Below are 20,390 nucleotides of genomic sequence, written 5' to 3'. Positions count from 1 at the left end.
TTCTGTAAGGATCGACGCTGGAGAAGAGAAGCGGGTATGGGGAGTAGAACATTTAATATGGAACAGACATCAAACAGGATAGAGATAGCTTCAGAACCGGGTATGCAAAGACAAACAAACAATCCTGAAGCCAGGAACAGAGCTTGGGAACAGACAGATAGAGGGGAGGTAATGACACAGGTGATTGAGTCCAGGTGAGTCCAATAATCGCTAATGCGTGTGACGGGGAAGGCAGGTGTGTGTAATAATGATGGCAGGGGTGCGTAATGCTGGGGAGCCTGGCGCCTTCGAGCGCCAGGGAGGGGTAGCGGGAGCAGGCGTGACAGAAAGATGGCATAGTCTCTAAAGTGAAGTCATGTTAGTCACATTACACCTAATCTCATTCCCAAACACTTCCACCAAAATGTGCAGAAGGACTGGTGGACCAATGCATCAAACTTGGGGCCTGTGTATGCAATAGCCTGGTGACAACGTTACACCAATAAGCACTTACCTTGATGAAAGCCCCCAAACATCAGGAAATTGAAAGTGGTTTTCTTCTGGAACCAAGTTACGTGTTCCTCAATACACAACTTGCACACAACAAAAACGAGCCATACCTAGCGGTGCAGTGCACAGTCAGGTCTTTGACACATTCCCCCACTGCCCCGCTGAAATATCAGCCACAAAATGTTGGCATAATTGTAACAGCTGGTAATCAAGCACTGGTCTCCAGCATGGGAACAGATAAGGAATACCTGGACTACTCCAAATCATCTTGGCTGGGTGACACACACGCACACGCAAGCATTGCAGGTCCATCAACCCATTAAAATACACACCCTACAGTAACCTGTGGGTCATGAGAGAACCTTCATAAATTAGCAGAACGTTAATAACCTATTTATTGACACTTTAAGTAGCATCTCGTAATACTTAGTTTGAAGTGAGACACCTTCGGTCATTCATAACACATCCATAAAGACTCTATATTGCATGACGCCGTACTTACTTTAAAGTTAGACGGCTTTGGTCATTCATAACACATACACAAATGTTTATATCAAATGATGCTGTACTTACTATGAAGTCAGACACCTTTGTTCATTCATAACACATAAAGTCTTATTGATGTCTTAAATGTATTAACACTTAGGGAATTATCACTAACAGCTAAAACAAATAAATGTTTAAACCATTCATTTCCTTTTATTTGTCATTTTTTTAACAATACAAATACATTAAGTTTCAAAAAGTCCAGCAATGCAATTACATTCAACATTACACAGAGTTGTGAATAGTGTAGCTTGTCCCTGAGCTGACAGACAAATGAACATTTGAACACGCTGGCATTGTAATGTTCTACCATGATGCATAGCCTTTAGCCGTACCCTTATCCTACTTCTCCTCTGTTCCTCTGGTGATGTGGAGGTTAATCCAGGTCCTGCAGTGCCTAGCTACACTCCCACTCCCCGGGTGCTCTCATTTGTTGACTTCTGTAACCGTAAAATCCTTGGTTTCATGCATGTTAACATTAGAAGCCTACTCCTAAGTTTGTTTTACTCACTGCTTTAGCACACTCTGCCAACCCGGATGTCTTAGCCATGTCTGAATCCTGGCTTAGGAAAACCACCAAAAACCCTGAAATCTCCATCGCTAACTATAACATTTTCCGCAAAGATAGAACTGCCAAAGGGGGCGGTGTTGTAATCTACTGCAAAGATAGCCTGCAGAGTTCTGTATTACCATCCAAGTCTGTACCCAAACAATTCGAGCTTCTACTTCTAAAAATTCAACCTTCCAGAAACAAGTCTCTCACTGTTGCCGCTTGCTATAGACCTCGCTCTGCCCCCAGCTGTGCCCTCGATACCATATGTGAATTGATTGCCCCATCTATCTTCTGAGCTCGTGCTACTAGGTGACCTAAACTAGGACATGCTTAACACCCCGGCAATCCTACAATCTAAACTTGATGCCCTCAATCTCACACAAATTATCAATGAACCTACCAGGTACAACCCCAAATCCGTAAACACGGGCACCCTCATAGATGTCATCCTAACTAACTCGCCCTCCAAATACACCTCTGACTTTTTCAATCAAGATCTCAGCAATCACTGCCTCATTGCCTGCATCCGTAATGGGTCTGCGACCAAACGACCAACCCTCATCACTGTCAAACACTCCCTAAAACACTTTTGCGAGCAGGCCTTTCTAATCGACCTGGCTGGGGTATCCTGGAATGACATTGACCTCATCCCGTCAGTAGATGATGCTTGGCTATTCTGTAAAGTGCCTTCCTCACCATCTTAAATAAGCATGCCCCACTCAAAAAATTTAGAACTAGGAATAGATATAGTCCTTGGTTCACTCCAGACCTGTCTGCCCTTGACCAGCACAAAAACATCCTGTGGCGTTCTGCATTAGCATCGAATAGCCCCCGTGATATGCAACTTTTCAGGGAAGTTAGGAACAAATATACACAGGCAGTAAGAAAAGCTAAGGCTAGCTTTTTCAAACAGAAATGTGCATCCTGTAGTACTAACTCAAACAAGTTCTGGGACACTGTAAAGTCCATGGAGAATAAGAGCACCTCCTCCCAGCTGCCCACTGCTCTGAGGCTAGGAAACACTGTTAGCACCGATAAATCCACTATAATTGAGAATTTCAATAAGCATCTCTCTACGGCTGGCCATGATTTCCACCTGGCTACCCCTACCCCGGTCAACTGCCCGGCACCCTCCACAGCAACCCGCAAATGCCCCACCATTTCTCCTTCACCCAAATCCAGATAGCTGATGTTCTGAAAGAGCTGCAAAATCTGGACCCATACAAATCAGCCAGGCTAGACATTCCAAAATTATCTGCCGAAATTGTTGCAACCCCTATTACTAGCCTGTTCAACCTCTCTTTTGTATCGTCTGAGATTCCCAAAGATTGGAAAGCTGCCGCGGTCATCCCCCTCTTCAAAGGTGGTGACACTCTAGACCCAAACTGCTACAGACCTATATCTATCCTACCCTGTCTTTCTGAGGTCTTCAAAAGCCAAGTTAACAAACAGATTACCGACCATTTCGAATCCCACCGTACCTTCTCCGCTATGCCATCTGGTTTCAGAGCTGGTCATGGGTGCACCTCAGCCATGCTCAAGGTCCTAAACGACATCATAACCACCATCAATAAGAGACATTACTGTGCAGCCGTATTCATCGACCTGGCCAAAGCTTTCGACTCAGTCAATCACCAAATTCTTATTGGCAAACTCGACAGCCTTGGTTTCTCAAATGATTGCCTCGCCTGGTTTACCAACTACTTCTCTGATAGAGTTCAATGTGTCAAATCAGAGGGCCTGTTGTCCGGACCTATGGCAGTCTCTATGGGTGTGCCACAGGGGTCAATTCTCGGGCCGACTCTCTTCTCTGTATACATCAATGATGTTGCTCTTGCTGCTGGTGATTCTCTGATCCACCTCTACGCAGACGACACCATTCTGTATACTTCTGGCTCCTCTTTGGACACTGTGTTAACAAACCTCCAGACGAGCTTCAATGCCATACAACTCTGCTTCCGTGGCCTCCAACTGCTCTTAAACACAATAAAAACTAAATGCATGCTATTCAATCGATCACTGCCCACACCTGCTCGCCCGTCTAGCATCACTACTCTGGACGGCTCTGACTTAGAATACGTGGACAACTACAAATACCTGGGTCTCTGGTTAGACTGTAAACTCTACTTCCAGACTCAAATTAAGCATCTCCAATCCAAAATTAAATCTAGAATCGGCTTCCTATATCGCAACAAAGCATCCTTCACTCATGCTGCCAAACATACCCTCGTAAAACTGACTATCCTACCGATCCTCGACTTCAGTGATGTCATCTATAAAATACACTACCCACCATTGCAACCTTTTCGCTCTCGTTGGTTGGCCCTCACTTCATACTCGTCGCCAAACCCACTGGCTACAGGTTATCTACAAGTCTCTGCTAGGTAAAGCCCCGGTTTCAGATTCACCTCAGCCACGCTCTCAAGGTCCTAAATGACATGTCCTAAAGACATTACTGTACAGCCGTATTGATCGACCTGGCCAAGGCTTTCGACTCTGTCAATCACCACATTTTTATTGGGAGACTCGACAGCCTTGGTTTCTCAAATGATTGCCTCGACTGTTTACCAACTACTTCTCTGATAGAGTTCAGTGTGTCAAATCGGAGGGCCTGTTGTCTGGACCTCTGGCAGTCTCTATGGGTGTGCCACAGGGTTCAATTCTCGGGCCGACTCTCTTCTCTGTATACATCAATGATGTTGCTCTTGCTGCTGATGATTCTCTGATCCACCTCTACGCAGACGACACCACTCTGTATACTTCTGGCCCTGCTTTGGACACTGTGTTAACCTCTCTGGGCTAGTTGGGATGCTCGCTTGCGTCCCACCTACTCAACAGCCAGTTGAATCCCGTGGCGCGTTATTCAAATACCTTAGAAATGCTATTACTTCAATTTTTCAAACATATGACTATTTTACACCATTTTAAAGACAAGACTCTCGTTAATCTAACCACACTGTCCGATTTCAAAAAGGCTTTACAACGAGAGCAAAACATTAGATTATGTCAGCAGAGTACCCAGCCATAAATAATCAGACACCCATTTTTCAAGCTAGCATATAATGTCACATAAACCCAAACCACAGCTAAATGCAGCACTAACCTTTGATGATCTTCATCAGATGACAATCTTAGGACATTATGTTATACAATACATGCATGTCTGTTCAATCAAGTTCATATTTATATCAAAAACCAGCTTTTTACATTAGCAGGTGACTAGCATGTGACTAGCATTCCCACCGAACACTTCCGGTGAATTTACTAAATTACTCACGATAAAAAACATAACAATTATTTGAAGAATTATAGATACAGAACTCCTCTATGCACTCGATATGTCCGATTTTAAAATAGCTTTTCGGTGAAAGCACATTTTGCAATATTCTAAGTAGATAGCCCGGCATCACAGGGCTAGCTATTTAGACACCCAGCAAGTTTAGCACTCACCAAAGTCAGATTTACTATAAGAAAAATGTTATTACCTTTTCTGTCTTCGTCAGAATGCACTCCCAGGACTTCTACTTCAATAACAAATGTTGGTTTGGTCCCAAATAATCCATTGTTATATCCAAATAGCGGCGTTTTGTTCGTGCGTTCAAGACACTATCCGAAAGGGTAAATAAGGGTTATGAGCACGACACATTTCGTGACAAAAAAATTCTAAATATTCCATTACCGTACTTCGAAGCATGTCAACCGCTGTTTAAAATCAATTTTTATGCCATTTTTCTCGTAAAAAAGCGATAATATTCCGACCGGGAAATATTTTTTTATTACAAAGAGAGTGAAAGTAAAAGCATGCTATCCCCTCATGCACGAGCCTCAGTCTGATGGCCCTCTGATAGAGCACTTGCCAAACGCGCTAGTGTGTTTCAGCCTGGGCCTGTAATTACGTCATTCAGCTTTTTCCCGGGTTCTGAGAGCCTATGGGAGCCGTAGGAAGTGTCACGTCATGCCAGAGATCCCCTGGTTTTGTTAGAGATGATCAAGGAGGGCAAGAAATGGTCAGACAGGCCACTTTCTGTAAGGAATCTTCTCAGGTTTTGGCCTGCCATATGAGTTCTGTTATACTCACAGACACCATTCAAACAGTTTTAGAAACTTTAGAGTGTTTTCTATCCAAATCTACTAATTATATGCATATTCCAGTTTCTGGGCAGGAGTAGTAACCAGATTAAATCGGGTACGTTTTTTATCCGGCCGTGCAAATACTGCCCCCTATCCCAAACAGGTTAAGCATCTCCCATCCAAAATTAAATCTAGTATCGGCTTCCTATATCGCAACAAAGCATCCTTCACTCATGCTGCCAAACATACCCTCGTAAAACTGACCATCCTACCGATGCTCGACTTCGGTGATGTCATCTGTAAAATAGCCTCCAACACTCTACTCAACAAACTGGATGCAGTCTATCACAGTGCCATCCGTTTTGTCACCAAAGCCCCATACACTACCCACCATTGCGACCTGTACGCTCTCGTTGGTTGGCCCTCGCTTCATACTCGTTGCCAAACCCACTGGCTTCAGGTTATCTACAAGTCTTTGCTAGGTAAAGCCCCGCCTTATCTCAGCTCACTCACTTCCGTCGTCATGAAGTGCTTTGAGAGACTAGTCAAGGACCATATCACCTCCACCCTACCTGACACCCTAGACCCACTCCAATTTCCTTACTGCCCCAATAGGTCCACAGATGACGCAATCACACTGCACACTGCCCTAACCCATCTGGACAAGAGGAATACCTTTGTAAGAATGCTGTTCATCGACTACAGCTCAGCATTTAACACCATAGTACCCTACAAACTCGTCATTAAGCTCGAGACCCTGGGTCTCGACCCTGCCCTGTGCACCTGGGTTTTGGCCTTTCTGACGGGCCGCACCCAGGTGGTGAGGGTAGGAAACAACATCTACACCCCGCTGATCCTCAACACTGGGGCCCCACAAGGGTGCATTCTCAGCCCTCTCCTGTACTCCCTATTCCCCCATGACTGTGTGGCCATGCACGCCTCCAACTCAATCATCAAGTTTGCAGACGACACTAGAGTGATAGGCTTGATTACCAACAATGACGAGACAGCCTACAGGGAGGAGGTGAGGGCCCTCGGAGTGTGGTGTCAGGAAAATAACCTCACACTCTATGTCAGCAAAACAAAGAAGATGATCGTGGACTTCAGGATACAGCAGAGGGAGCAGCCCCCTATCCACATCGACGGGACAGTAGTGGAGAAGGTGGAAAGTTTTATGTTCCTCGGCGTACACATCATGGACAAACTGAAATGGTCCACCCACACAGACAGTGTGGTGAAGAAGGCGCAGCAGCTCCCAGATAAACAAAACATCTTCTTTGCTCGCTTTGAGGACAATACAGTGCCACTGACACGGCCCGCTACCAAAACCTGTGGCCTCTCCTTCACTGCAGCCAACGTGAGTAAAACATTTAAACGTGTTAACCCTCGCAAGGCTGCCGGCCCAGACGGCATCCCTAGCTGCGTCCTCAGAGCATGTGCAGACCAGCTGGATGGTGTGTTTACAGACATATTCAATCAATCCTATCCCAGTCTGCTGTTCCCACATGCTTCAAGAGGGCCACCATTGTTCCTGTTCCCAAGAAAGCTAAGAGGCGCAGCAATGCCTCTTCAACCTCAGGAGGCTGAAGAAATTCGGCTTGTCACCAAAAACACTCACACACTTTTACAGATGCACAATAGAGAGCATCCTGTCGGGCTGTATCACCGCCTGGTACGGCAACTGCTCCGCCCACAACCGTAAGGCTCTCCAGAGTGTAGTGAGGTCTGCACAACGCATCACCTGGGGCACACTACCTGCCCTCCAGGACACCTACACCACCCGATGTCACAGGAAGGCCAAAAAGATCGTCAAGGACAACAACCACCCGAGCCACTGCCTGTTCACCCCGCTATCATCCAGAAGGCGAGGTCATTACAGGTGCATCAAAGCGGGGACCGAGAGACTGAAAAACAGCTTCTTTCTCAAGGCCATCAGACTGTTAAACAGCCATCACTAATATTGAGTGGCTGCTGCCTACATACTAACTCATCTCTAGCCACTTTAATAATAAAAAATTGGATGTAGTACATGTATCACTAACCACTTTAAACAATGCCACTTTATATAATGTTTACATACCCTACATTACTCTTATGTATTTACAGTACTCTGTACCATCTACTGCATCTTGCCTATGCCGTTTGGCCATCGCTCATCCATATATTTTTATGTACATATTCTTATTCATTCCTTTACACTTGTGTGTATTAGTTAGTTGTTGTGAAATTGTTTGATTACTTTTTAGATATTACTGCATGGTCGGAACTAGAAGCACAAGCATTTCGCTACACTCACATTAACATCTGCTAACCATGTGTATGTGACAAATAAAATTTGATTTGATTTGTTTATAGGTGATTTGTAACACATTTATGTAGTGTTTATAAAGGCTTTATGAAGCCTTTATAAGCTGCATGTAATTTAAAGCGGGACCATCATTTCTTTAAAAAATAAAAGCAAATTTGCTAAAATTTCTGACAATGGATACATAGCGTTTTGGAATGGAATGCTTGATTTGGATCTAATTTCAGTGTCTATAATTGTCCTTCTCAGTGCAGTCTGTGTAGAATTCCCATTTCTCATTAGTGTTTCGCCATCCTCAGGGGGACGGTGAGGTTTGACAGACAGACAGAGGGACAGTCATAATATTTTTGCCGGCCGGGCTGGCTCTGGTTGCATGTTCTTTTCTTACCACTGGTCTCTTAATACAGGGTTTCACAAACTCGGTCCTGGGGCCTGCCCTGGGTGCATGTTTTGGTTTTTGCCCTAGCCCTGCACAGCTTATTCAAACAACCAACTCATCATCAGCTGCGTAGTGCTGTGTAGTGCTAGGGAGAAAATAAACATGCACCCAGGACAGGCCCCAGGACCGAGTTTGGGAAACCCTGTCTTAATACACAGTGTCCAGATGAACTCCTCCTTTGTGTGCCAAGAATAATAACATGTAGGAAAAAAACACTCGGCTCCTACTAGTCCCTGTGGATGCAGCTTTAATAATCTCATTATCAATTTAATGAGGTGATTAGAATGCCAGGGGCCAGGGGTGCACAGGAATGTGTTATGGAGGAAGCTAACAACATCCTGAGTCCTCCTGGCGTCTTGGTGCTGCAGTCCTCCTGACTCCTGCAGCTAGAGGATTAGTTACAATTGTCTCTGGAGACTTGGCTCGACGCGGCTCCTGTAATACCGGGTCAGATGCCCTGGTGGTCCCAGGTCCTCCCTCTACTAAAGAAGACAGTGCACCACACAGCGCTGTGGATTTGGGGAGAGAAGGCAATAACAAATAAATCTATAAATGAAATCAGACCGTGACACAAATCCGTGCCACAAAGCTTTTGCTTTGCCATGGAAACAGGCATGTGCAGCAGCATAGCAGTGTTTAGTAGTGTTAGCGTATCGGGATCCCTATTCACCCAACCACCAGCTGAAGGACTAGCCAAGGAGGCACATTAAGCAGCATGGGCATGTCTCTCTGAAATGTAAGGAAAGATTGTGTGCTATTCTGATTGTAGTATTTTGATGCAATTAACCTGGACAGACCTTTTTCCTGTTAGACCAAACCATAAAGCACATAAAAAACAGGCTACCCATGGATCAAGTATTCCATAACATATCTAGTAATGGTATAGAATGGTCTGAATGGAAAGATTTCCCATATCTTGACCTGCAATTTTCCCCCTTCTCCTAAAAGGGTGCGCTCATTCAGTATCCCTCAATGATTGAGGTAAAAAGAAAATGGTACAGACTCCGTCTACCGCAACCCAATGATATTAAATCCTTGAAATGGAGTGAATGAGTGCCCACTGCAGGGAGAAGGTGTGTGTGTGTGTGTGTGTGTGTGATGGGGATTGGGCTGTAGTGTGGGGCACAGGCAGCCAGCCCTCAGCTGGGTAATTTGACTCTCCGTATCCTCTAGCTGAATTAGTCACAGTGGCTGCTGAAGAGCCTCCAGTGCCTGACCAATTGAGGCCGGCTTCTTACCCGTAATGACGGATACTGAGCTTATTCTACCTACCGCCAGGTCCCAGATAGGGTAGGATTTAGTGTGAAGTAGGATGATTTCATCTCTATTTGTGAAACTAGCCTGAACTGCCTATGCTGCTGTATATCTCACTGTCCATGGTGCTGAAGTAAGAGCAGGTTATGGGCTGTGTATGAAAATGGCTGATGTCCATGGTCCTGTAGTAGAGAGGAGCAGGTAAGAAGTATGCACTGAATATTATACAGCAATATAGACTATGGACAGCACTGATAGATACTCCTGTGCCCATAGTTCTGTATACTGAGGGAAGGTCAGAGTTGTCTCAGAGGTCTTGCGCTGTCAATGGTCCTATAAAGAGAGACTACTGAGCGGTGTATGTGTTGTAGTCCCTCACTGTCCATGGTGCTGCAGAGCAGAGCAGCAGAGGGGACAGGTCAGTGACAGACAGGCAGCTAGGCAGCAGTCCCCCGGTCCCCAGGGCCAGATGAGTGGTAAGAATGCAGTGGAATGCATTGATTATCTGTCAGCCAGGTCTGCTAGGATCTAACCAGGGCAGTGTTAGGGTATTAAGTATCTGAAGTATTCAATGAATATTGATAATGAGGGGCTGTTCGTTATGCTCCACTGTTAGTGATTCAGCCCCTGGTGCTCACTGTCTCTTCACAGAGAAGGGTTGGAGTGGGCTTGGGTGAATGCTCCCTAGTGGGCTTCCCACTGTGTTAGTTTGATGGTGCAATATTTTCACATCATTGCGTTGCGCTTGAGCACAGCCTCATATGTCAGGCTGTAGCATATAATTTTTCACTTCTGTAAGTTCACACCTTTTCGAATTGTAAGTCGCTGTGGATAAGAGCATCTGTTAAATGACAAAAATTGAAATATAAAAATACATGGTTATCAGCTGAAGCTCCCTCTGCAGAATACAAACAGATCCTTTGGTGGGACACTCACTCTCCCTCTGCAGAATACAAACAGATCCTTTGGTGGACCACTCACTCTCCCTCTGCAGAATACAAACAGATCCTTTGGTGGGCCACTCACTCTCCCTCTGCAGAATACAAACAGATCCTTTGGTGGGCCACTCACTCTCCCTCTGCAGAATACAAACAGATCCTTTGGTGGACCACTCACTCTCCCTCTGCAGAATACAAACAGATAATTTGGTGGGCCACTCACTCTCCCTCTGCAGAATACAAACAGATCATTTGGTGGGGCACTCACTCTCCCTCTGCAGAATACAAACAGATCCTTTGGTGGGCCACTCACTCTCCCTCTGCAGAATACAAACAGATCATTTGGTGGGCCACTCACTCTCCCTCTGCAGAATACAAACAGATCCTTTGGTGGGCCACTCACTGTCCCTCTGCAAAATACAAACAGATCATTTGGTGGGCCACTCCCTCAACCTCTCCCTCTGCAGAATACAAACAGATCATTTGGTGGGCCACTCACTCTCCCTCTGCAGAATACAAACAGATCCTTTGGTGGGCCACTCACTCTCCCTCTGCAGAATACAAACAGATCCTTTGGTGGACCACTCACTCTCCCTCCGCAGAATACAAACAGATAATTTGGTGGGCCACTCACTCTCCCTCTGCAGAATACAAACAGATAATTTGGTGGGCCACTCACTGTCCCTCTGCAGAGTACAAACAGATCATTTGGTGGGGCACTCACTCTCCCTCTGCAGAATACAAACAGATCATTTGGTGGACCACTCACTCTCCCTCTGCAGAATACAAACAGATCCTTTGGTGGGACACTCACTCTCCCTCTGCAGAATACAAACAGATCCTTTGGTGGGACACTCACTCTCCCTCTGCAGAATACAAACAGATCCTTTGGTGGGCCACTCCCTCTCCCTCTGCAGAATACAAACATATCCTTTGGTGGACCACTCACTCTCCCTCTGCAGAATACAAACAGATCATTTGGTGGGCCACTCACTCTCCCTCTGCAAAATACAAACAGATCATTTGGTGGGCCACTCCCTCAACCTCTCCCTCTGCAGAATACAAACAGATCATTTGGTGGGCCACTCCCTCTCCCTCTGCAGAATACAAATAGATCCCTTTGTGGGCCACTCACTCTCCCTCTGCAGAATACAAACAGATCCTTTGGTGGGCCACTCACTCTCCCTCTGCAGAATACAAACAGATCCTTTGGTGGACCACTCACTCTCCCTCCGCAGAATACAAACAGATAATTTGGTGGGCCACTCACTCTCCCTCTGCAGAATACAAACAGATAATTTGGTGGGCCACTCACTGTCCCTCTGCAGAGTACAAACAGATCATTTGGTGGGGCACTCACTCTCCCTCTGCAGAATACAAACAGATCATTTGGTGGACCACTCACTCTCCCTCTGCAGAATACAAACAGATCCTTTGGTGGGACACTCACTCTCCCTCTGCAGAATACAAACAGATCCTTTGGTGGGACACTCACTCTCCCTCTGCAGAATACAAACAGATCCTTTGGTGGGCCACTCCCTCTCCCTCTGCAGAATACAAACATATCCTTTGGTGGACCACTCACTCTCCCTCTGCAGAATACAAACAGATCATTTGGTGGGCCACTCACTCTCCCTCTGCAAAATACAAACAGATCATTTGGTGGGCCACTCCCTCAACCTCTCCCTCTGCAGAATACAAACAGATCATTTGGTGGGCCACTCCCTCTCCCTCTGCAGAATACAAATAGATCCCTTTGTGGGCCACTCACTCTCCCTCTGCAGAATACAAATAGATCCCTTTGTGGGACACTCACTCTCCCTCTGCAGAATACAAATAGATCCCTTTGTGGGACACTCACTCTCCCTCTGCAGAATACAAACAGATCATTTGGTGGGACACTCACTCTCCCTCTGCAGAATACAAACAGATCCTTTGGTGGGACACTCACTCTCCCTCTGCAAGAATACAAACAGATCCCTTGGTGGGCCACTCACTCTCCCTCTGCAGAATACAAACAGATCCCTTGGTGGGCCACTCACTCTCCCTCTGCAAGAATACAAACAGATCCCTTGGTGGGCCACTCGCTCTCCCTCTGCAGAATACAAATAGATAATTTGGTGGGACACTCACTCTCCCTCTGCAAGAATACAAAAGATCCCTTGGTGGGCCACTCACTCTCCCTCTGCAGAATACAAATAGATAATTTGGTGGGACACTCACTCTCCCTCTGCAAGAATACAAAAGATCCCTTGGTGGGCCACTCACTCTCCCTCTGCAGAATACAAACAGATCCCTTTGTGGGACACTCACTCTCCTTCTGCAAGAATACTTCCATTTCAGGGTTTAACATCTTAGAGCGGTGCTCTGGTGATTACATGCCTTATCTGCTTTTCAGCCACCTTCTTTGTATTGGATTTGAAGGCCTCAGGTCCTCGCTGTCTCTATTTAATTTGTTGTCTTGAAAATGACCAAGTCTGTCTTTATTGGATAGTCAGGGCTACTCCGTTCCCTCCAGCACCACTTATTCCCTGATGATTTTTCAGTTTGTTTTATTTGTGCTTTGTCTTTTCTCAGATACTGTTTTCTTCATCAGCCTCGACCACACAGTCCAGCACTAACACATTTATCACGTGTTTTCTCTCTCTCCCTCTCTTCTACAGAAACTTATCGAAGAACCCTCTGACCACATTATCATGGCAACTCTTCCAGAATCTGCAACTCTTCGAGCTGTAAGTTTGTGTACACTTATCATCTTGTTTTATGGACTTGTGCACCTATAAAAACCTTCATAAAAACCTGATATATCCTAAGTGTGCAACCCACCTTCATTGTTTCCAAATGGATTCCCATCTACCTCCGTTAGAAGCCAAACAATAATTAACCTGAAGAAAAACATTGGAAGAGACAAACAACACTATAGTCCCTGCATCATTGATGTTGATTTAATGGATGTGACATGAAAGTGTGCAACTTGGAGAGGTTCAGGCCGGGTGATCCTCTAGCCCAGGGTGTCTTGTTTGTCCAGAAACATACCAGCAATCAGTGTGTTTATGACCTGAATCTTCTAGTTGTTTGAGCTACTTTCCTCCCTCCCAGTAGAAGACATAACATTTTATCTAGCGTTGAGATGGCCATCGTAGAGTTATAACACATGGGCATCCCCTCCATCCTCTACAGCCCAGGAATCAGAGTGCTTCCCCTAAATAGGAGAGCCTCAGCCAGGTCCTGAGCAGGCTTTTTCATGGCTCAGCCCAGCTCAGCGTAGGAAACAAAAGGACAGCAGTGTATGGTTGTGGTTTAAATGTGGTATTTTATGTTGTGGAAGCAGGGCAGCTCTTCTGAGGAGGACCATCATCTTTTCAGGGTTGCTTGTCTAATAGTTAGCAAATACATACTTGGATATGTTATACTAGAGTAAGAATAGCATGGACAGCAGAGCAGCAGTTGATGAAAAGAGTTCTAAAGTAGGTGTAAGATAAGAGGGTATGGAAAGGGTTAAGTGAAGAAGATACAAACAAGTGTCTGTTTTTAAAACACAGATGAATTATAGACTCTAGAGATGGTAATTTTCATGTGCGCTTATTGATATGGATATTCCTTTTGATACCATTATCATTGTTATTCACAGCCATTTTAGCTGTATGTGTCGTCTGAAGAGTATGGACTTTTAGAAGGATAAAGCACAAATATTTCAGACTCTTTCAGAGTCTGCTTAAAGTATTTAATCTGTAATTACTAAAACTGTTCAACAAAGGCTCAGTGATAAGCACTCGACAGCACACCTTGAACAAAAAGAATAATCTCATGAAAAGAAGATGAAACCGGTTATAAATGAGTGCCATTTCCGTGCGACCAATGGGGAACAAAGACATTGATTAATTTGTATTTTTTTTGTGGCGTAGAGCCTAACAAAAGACTAACAAAACATAATTCAATGGATAAGAGAAACAGAGTTTATCTCCCTTTTTCTTAAATGATTTACTCTCCCATCCCCTGTGGAATGTCAGCACAATGACAAACACACCAAACACAGAAGGGCTGAGGCATGCAGATGTGCTTCTGGTCCTGTGTCTGAAATGGCACCCTATAGGCCCTGGTCAGAAGTAGTGTGCACTATATAGGGTATAGGTTGCCATTTTGGAAATACCCTGTGTCTGTCTTTAATGGTGAGTGTTGGTCTGTTGGTCCTCATAGTGCCATGCTCTCTCCTGGGACCACATCTGTTGATTAAAACTAGACAGGCAGAGTGATGGCTTTTCGTTCCAGATCAGAGTGCATCAGAGTCATGCCTGTCAGTTTGAAATGGAGGTTGCTGCTTTTGTGGATGTGTTACGACTGAAGCATTTAGGCACTGAGCAGTCAGACCCCTATTCACTGGTTATAAGATGACAAGTGATTTTTTGTATTATTTAAATGGAAGTAAGGGGTTTCGGGATGGGTCCCATGATACATTTGGCACATACATGTGCTGGGAGATACTCACATAAGATGCAGTAATTTGTTGTAATCATGCCGCAGAAGGCATACAGTTGCTTAATTTTCTCAAAGGCAAAAATGGACTAAATTGTTTTGCCATTGTAAAATAGTTGTTGTTACAGACCTCAGACACATTGGTGCCATACATGCACAAAATGTGCATCAACCACTTACAATCGTAGATTTGCTTGCATGTGATAGAACGCTACATTGTAGCTGATCTCCTTCATCCACTTCAACAAATATGCATTATTTAAATCGAGCTTTGAGGTCCAGTAGTGAACAGGGCCTCGAACCCACTGTTACTGTGCCCCGATGATTCACAGTTAACCAGTTTAGTGGTGTATGCCACCTGTTAGTGATTGTAATGGAGGTACATGACAGCTATTTGACAAGACCAAAATCCTCTTAGACTATTTTTAAAACTATGTTTTTTTTGTTGTTGTTTTTTTCACCTTTATTTAACCAGGTAGGCCAGTTGAGAACAAGTTCTCATTTACAACTGCGACCTGGCCAAGATAAAACAAAGCAGTGCGACACAAACAACACAGAGTTACACATGGGATAAACAAACGTACAGCCAATAACACAATAGAAAAGTGTATATACAGTTTGTGCAAATGTAGTAAGATTAGGGAGGTAAGGCAAGAAATAGGCCATAGTGGTGAAATAATTACAATTTAGCAATTAAACACTGGTGATAGATTTGCAGAAGATGAATGTACAAGTAGAGATACTTGGATGCAAAGGAGCAAAAAATAAATAACAATATGGGGATGAGGTAGTTGGGTGGGCTATTTACAGATGGGCTGTGTACAGGTGCAATGATCTGTAAGCTGCTCTGACAGCTGATGCTTAAAGTTAGTGAGGGAGATATAAGAATCCAGCTTCAGTGATTTTTGCAATTCGTTCCAGTCATTGGCAGCAGAGAACTGTAAGGGAAGGCGGCCGAAGGAGGAGTTGGCTTTGGGGATGACCAGTGAAATATACCTGCTGGAGCGCGTGCTACAGGTGGGTGCTGCTATGGTGACCAGTGAGCTGAGATAAGGTGGGGCTTTACCTAGCAAAGACTTATAGATGACATGGAGCCAGTGGGTTTGGCGACGAATATGAAGTGAGGGCCAGCCAACGAGAGCATACAGGTCGCAGTGGTGGGTAGTAGATGGGGCTTTGGTGACAAAATGGATGGCACTGTGATAGACTACATCCAATTTGCTGAGTAGAGTGTTGAAGGATGCTTTGTTACGAAATAGGAAGCCGATTCTAGATTTAATTTTGGATTGGAAATGCTTAATGTGAGTCTGGAAGGAGAGTTTACAGTCTAACCAGATGCCTAGGTATTTGTAGTTGTCCACATATTCTAAGTCAGAACCGTCCGTCCAGAGTAGTGATGCTAGACGGGAGGGGCGGGTGCGGGCAGCGATCAGTTGAAGAGCATGCAATTCATTTTACTTGCATTTATGAGCAGTTGGAAGCCACCGAAGGAGTGTTGTATGGCATTGAAGCTCGTCTGGAGGTTTGTTAACACAGTGTCCAAAGAAGGGCCAGAAGTATACAGAATGGTGTCGTCTGCGTAGAGGTGGATCAGAGAATCACCAGCAGCAAGAGCGACATCATTGATGTATACAGAGAAAAGAGTTGGCCTGAGAATTGAACCCTCTGGCACCTCCATAGAGACTGCCAGAGGTCTGGACAACAGGCCCTCCGATTTGACACACTGAACTCTATCTGAGATGTAGTTGGTTAACAAGGCGAAGCAGTCATTTGAGAAACCAAGACTGTTGAGTCTGCCGATAAGAATGCGGTGATTGACAGAGTCGAAAGCCTTGGCCAGGTCGATGAAGACGGCTGCACAGTACTGTCTTTTATCGATGGCAGTTATGACATCGTTTAGGACCTTGAGCGTGGCTGAGGTGCACCCATGACCAGCTCGGAAACCAGATTGTATAGCAGAGAAGGTATGATGGGATTCGAAATGGTTGGTGATCTGTTTGTTAACTTGGCTTTTGAAGACTTTAGAAAGGCATGTTAGGATAGATATAGGTCTGTAGCAGTTTGGGTCTAGTGTCACCCCCTTTGAAGAGGGGGATGACCGTGGCAGCTTTCCAATCTTTAGGGATCTCAGACGATACAAAAGAGTGGTTGAACAGGCTAGTAATAGGGGTTGCAACAATTGCAGCGGACACTTTTAGAAAGAGAAGGTCCAGATTGTCTAGCCCAGCTGATTTGTAAGGGTAAAGATTTTGCAGCTCTTTCAGAACATCAGCTATCTGAATTTGGGTGATTGAGAAATGGTGGGGGATTCTTGGGCAAGTTGCTGTGGGGGGCTGACGACCGGGGTAGGGGTAGCCAGGTGGAAAGCATGGCCAGCCGTAGAAAAATGCTTATTGAAATTCTCAATTATCGTAGATTTATCGGTGGTGACAGTGTTTCCTAGCCTCAGTGCAGTGGACAGCTGGGAGGAGGTGCTCTTATTTTCCATGGACTTTGCAGTCTGCCAGAACTTTTTGGAGTTTGTGCTGCAGGATGCAAATTTCTGTTTGAAAAAGCTAGCCTTTGCTTTCCTAACTGCCTGTGTATGTTGGTTCCTAACTTCCCTGAAAAGTTTAAAATCGCGGGGGCTATTCGATGCTAATGCAGCACGCCACAGGAGGTTTTTGTGTTGGTCAAGAGCAGTCAAGTCTCGAGTGAACTAAGGGCTATATCTGTTCTTAGTTCTACATTTTTTGAATGGGGCATGCTTATTTAAGATGGTGAAGAAAGCACTTTTAAAGAACAACCAGGCATCTTCTCCTAACGGAATGAGGTCAATATCCTTCCAGGATACCTGGGCCAGGTCGATCAGAAAGCCCTGCTCGCAGAAGAGTTTTAGGGAGCATTTGGCAGTGATGAGGGGTGGTCGTTTGACAGCGGACCCATTACGGACGCAGGCAATGAGGCAGTGATCACTGAGATCCTGGTTGAAGACAGCAGAGGTGTATTTAGAGGGCAGGTTGGTCAGCATGATGTCTATGAGGGTGCCCGTGTTTTTGGATTTAGGGTTGTACCTGGTAGGTTCCATGATAATTTGTGTGAGACTGAGGGCATCTAGCTTAGATTGTAGGACGGCCGGGGTGTTAAGCATATCCCAGTTTAGGTCACCTAACAGTACAAACTTTGAAGATTAATGGGGGGCAATTAATCCACATATAGTGTCCAGTGCACTGTTGGGGGCTGAGGGGGGTCTATAACAAGTGGAAACAGTGAGAGACTTATTTCTGGAAAGGTGGATTTTTAAAAGTAGAAGCTCGAACTGTTTGGGCACAGACCTGGATAGCATGACAGAACTCTGCAGGCTATCTCTGCAGTAGATTGCAACTCCATCCCTTTTGGCAGTTCTATCTTGTCGGAAAATGTTGTAGTTGGGGATGTAAATTTCAGAATTTTTGGTGGCCTTCCTAAGCCAGGATTCAGACACGGCTAGGACATCAGGGTTGGCGGAGTGTGCTAAAGCAGTGAATAAAACACATTTAGGGAGGAGGCTTCTCATGTTAACATGCATGAAAACAAGGCTTTTATGGTTACAGAAGTCAACAAATGATAGCACCTGAGGAATAGGAGTGGAACTGGGTGCTACAGGGCCTGGGTTAACCTCTACATCACCAGAGGAACAGAGGATGAGAAGGATAAGGGTACGGCTAAAGGCTATAAGAACTGGTCATCTAGTGCGTTGGGGACAGAGAATAAAAGGAGCAGATTTCTGGGCGTGGTAGAATGGATTCAAGGCATAATGTACAGACAAGGGTATGGTAGGATGTGAGTACTGTGGAGGCAAACCTAGGCGTTGAGTGACGATGTGAGAGGTTTAGTCTCTGGAGGCACCAGTTAAGCCAGGTTTGGTCTCCGCATGTGTGTGGGTTGGGACAAAAGAGCTATCTAAGGCATTTTGAGCGGGATTGAGGTTTCTACAGTGAAATAAAATAATAAGAACTCGCCAAGACTGCAGTAGACAAGGCATATTGACATTAGAGAGAGGCATAAAGCAATCACAGGTGTTAATCAGGAGAGCTAAGACAGCAATGGTAAATTGAGATGAATGGGCAGAGCAGGTCAGTTCGAGGCTGGAGCCGACAGGTAAACAAAATGTTTACCGTGTTATTGAAACAGTCCAGGGGGCATCAGCTGTGTAGCCGAGTCATCATAGGGTCAAAAGAGCAGCAATAGGTGAGTCAGGGTGCCGTTTGGTAGTCACTACTACGCTAGGCGAGCAGGGGACACAGCGTTCAGAAAAGCTAGCGGGCCGGGGATAGTAGATGGTTCTTCGGCGACATCGTAACAGAATAGCCTGTTGAGACCACATCGGGCGATCACGTCGGCAGTCCAGTCGTGATTGATCGGCGGAGCTCCATGTCGACAATGAAGGGACCAGGCCAATTGGCAAAGGAGGTATTGTAGCCCTAGAATTAGCTGGTATATGGGCCTAGCTCGAGGCTTGCTCAAGGCTAGCTGGTGCTTGCTTCAGGACAGAGGCGTTAGCTAACAGTAGCCACTCGTTTGCAGCTAGCTAGCTGCGATGATCCGGTGTAATGATCCGGTGTAATGATCAGAGTGGCAGGATTCCGGTGATATGGTAGAGAGAAGCATTCTGATATGCTCTGGGTTGATATCGCACTGTGCAGACTGGCAGATGTTGTCCGAGCTAAGTCTGGCTGATGATTGGGAAAAAGGTGAAGAACGTTAGCCGTGGCTAACAGAGACTAGTAGCTAGTTAGCTGGCTAGCTGCTGATGGAAGTTCCAGTTATAAGGAATAAAAATAGCAGATCCGTACCACATTGGGTGAGGCGGGTTGCAGGAAAGTATTTTTAGTTCGTAGATAGAAAGTGAGATTAAGATATATACGAAAAAGACTGGCTATTTACATGGGATAAGACAAAGACAAATACACATGTCCTACTGCAACGCCATCTTGCAAATAATGTATGGATGTGTGAAACAGATGAGCAAAAGACGTGGGATTTATTCTTATGACAACTTACATACATTTAAAATATTAACATAGACATTACAGACCTATATAAAATACATATAAAAAAAATACTACTATAAAGACATTTACACAAATACGCATGATCATGCAATTTTGACACTTGAGGCAGACCAAGAGGCAGACCAAGAGGAACAAAAGTAAACCATGAATATGGTTTAAAATATCCCTCTTGGGGTCAAGTTGTACTATTTTAAGAAATGCCATTGGTTGGTGGATATAAAGATCTTTGATAGGCTGATGCGGAATTTGTGAAATCACTGTCAGCTGGTGAGGTTAGCATAGGGCTAAC

At 45.0% G+C, this 20,390-nt stretch overlaps 1 protein-coding gene across 6 annotated transcripts in view; it reads left to right on the top strand.

Moving 5' to 3' along the window:
- The window catches only part of LOC115151838 (NT-3 growth factor receptor-like), a 289,545-nt gene that overhangs the window by 132,126 nt on the left and 137,029 nt on the right, over positions 1-20,390 (top strand). For all 6 annotated transcript variants that reach the window (XR_003867375.1, XM_029696116.1, XM_029696115.1 and 3 more), the window contains exon 4: positions 13,259-13,327. Coding sequence is in view for 5 of the 6 variants with exons in the window: in XM_029696116.1 (XP_029551976.1) it covers positions 13,259-13,327 (69 nt within the window). In the remaining variant the exon portion in view is untranslated. The remainder of the gene's footprint in view (positions 1-13,258; positions 13,328-20,390) is intronic.

The sequence above is a fragment of the Salmo trutta genome, chromosome 17, assembly GCF_901001165.1.
Source record: "Salmo trutta chromosome 17, fSalTru1.1, whole genome shotgun sequence".
Classification (NCBI taxonomy): Eukaryota; Metazoa; Chordata; class Actinopteri; order Salmoniformes; family Salmonidae; genus Salmo; species Salmo trutta.
Note: the sequence above shows the minus strand (reverse complement) of the source record. Positions and strands in the feature narration are given on the sequence as shown.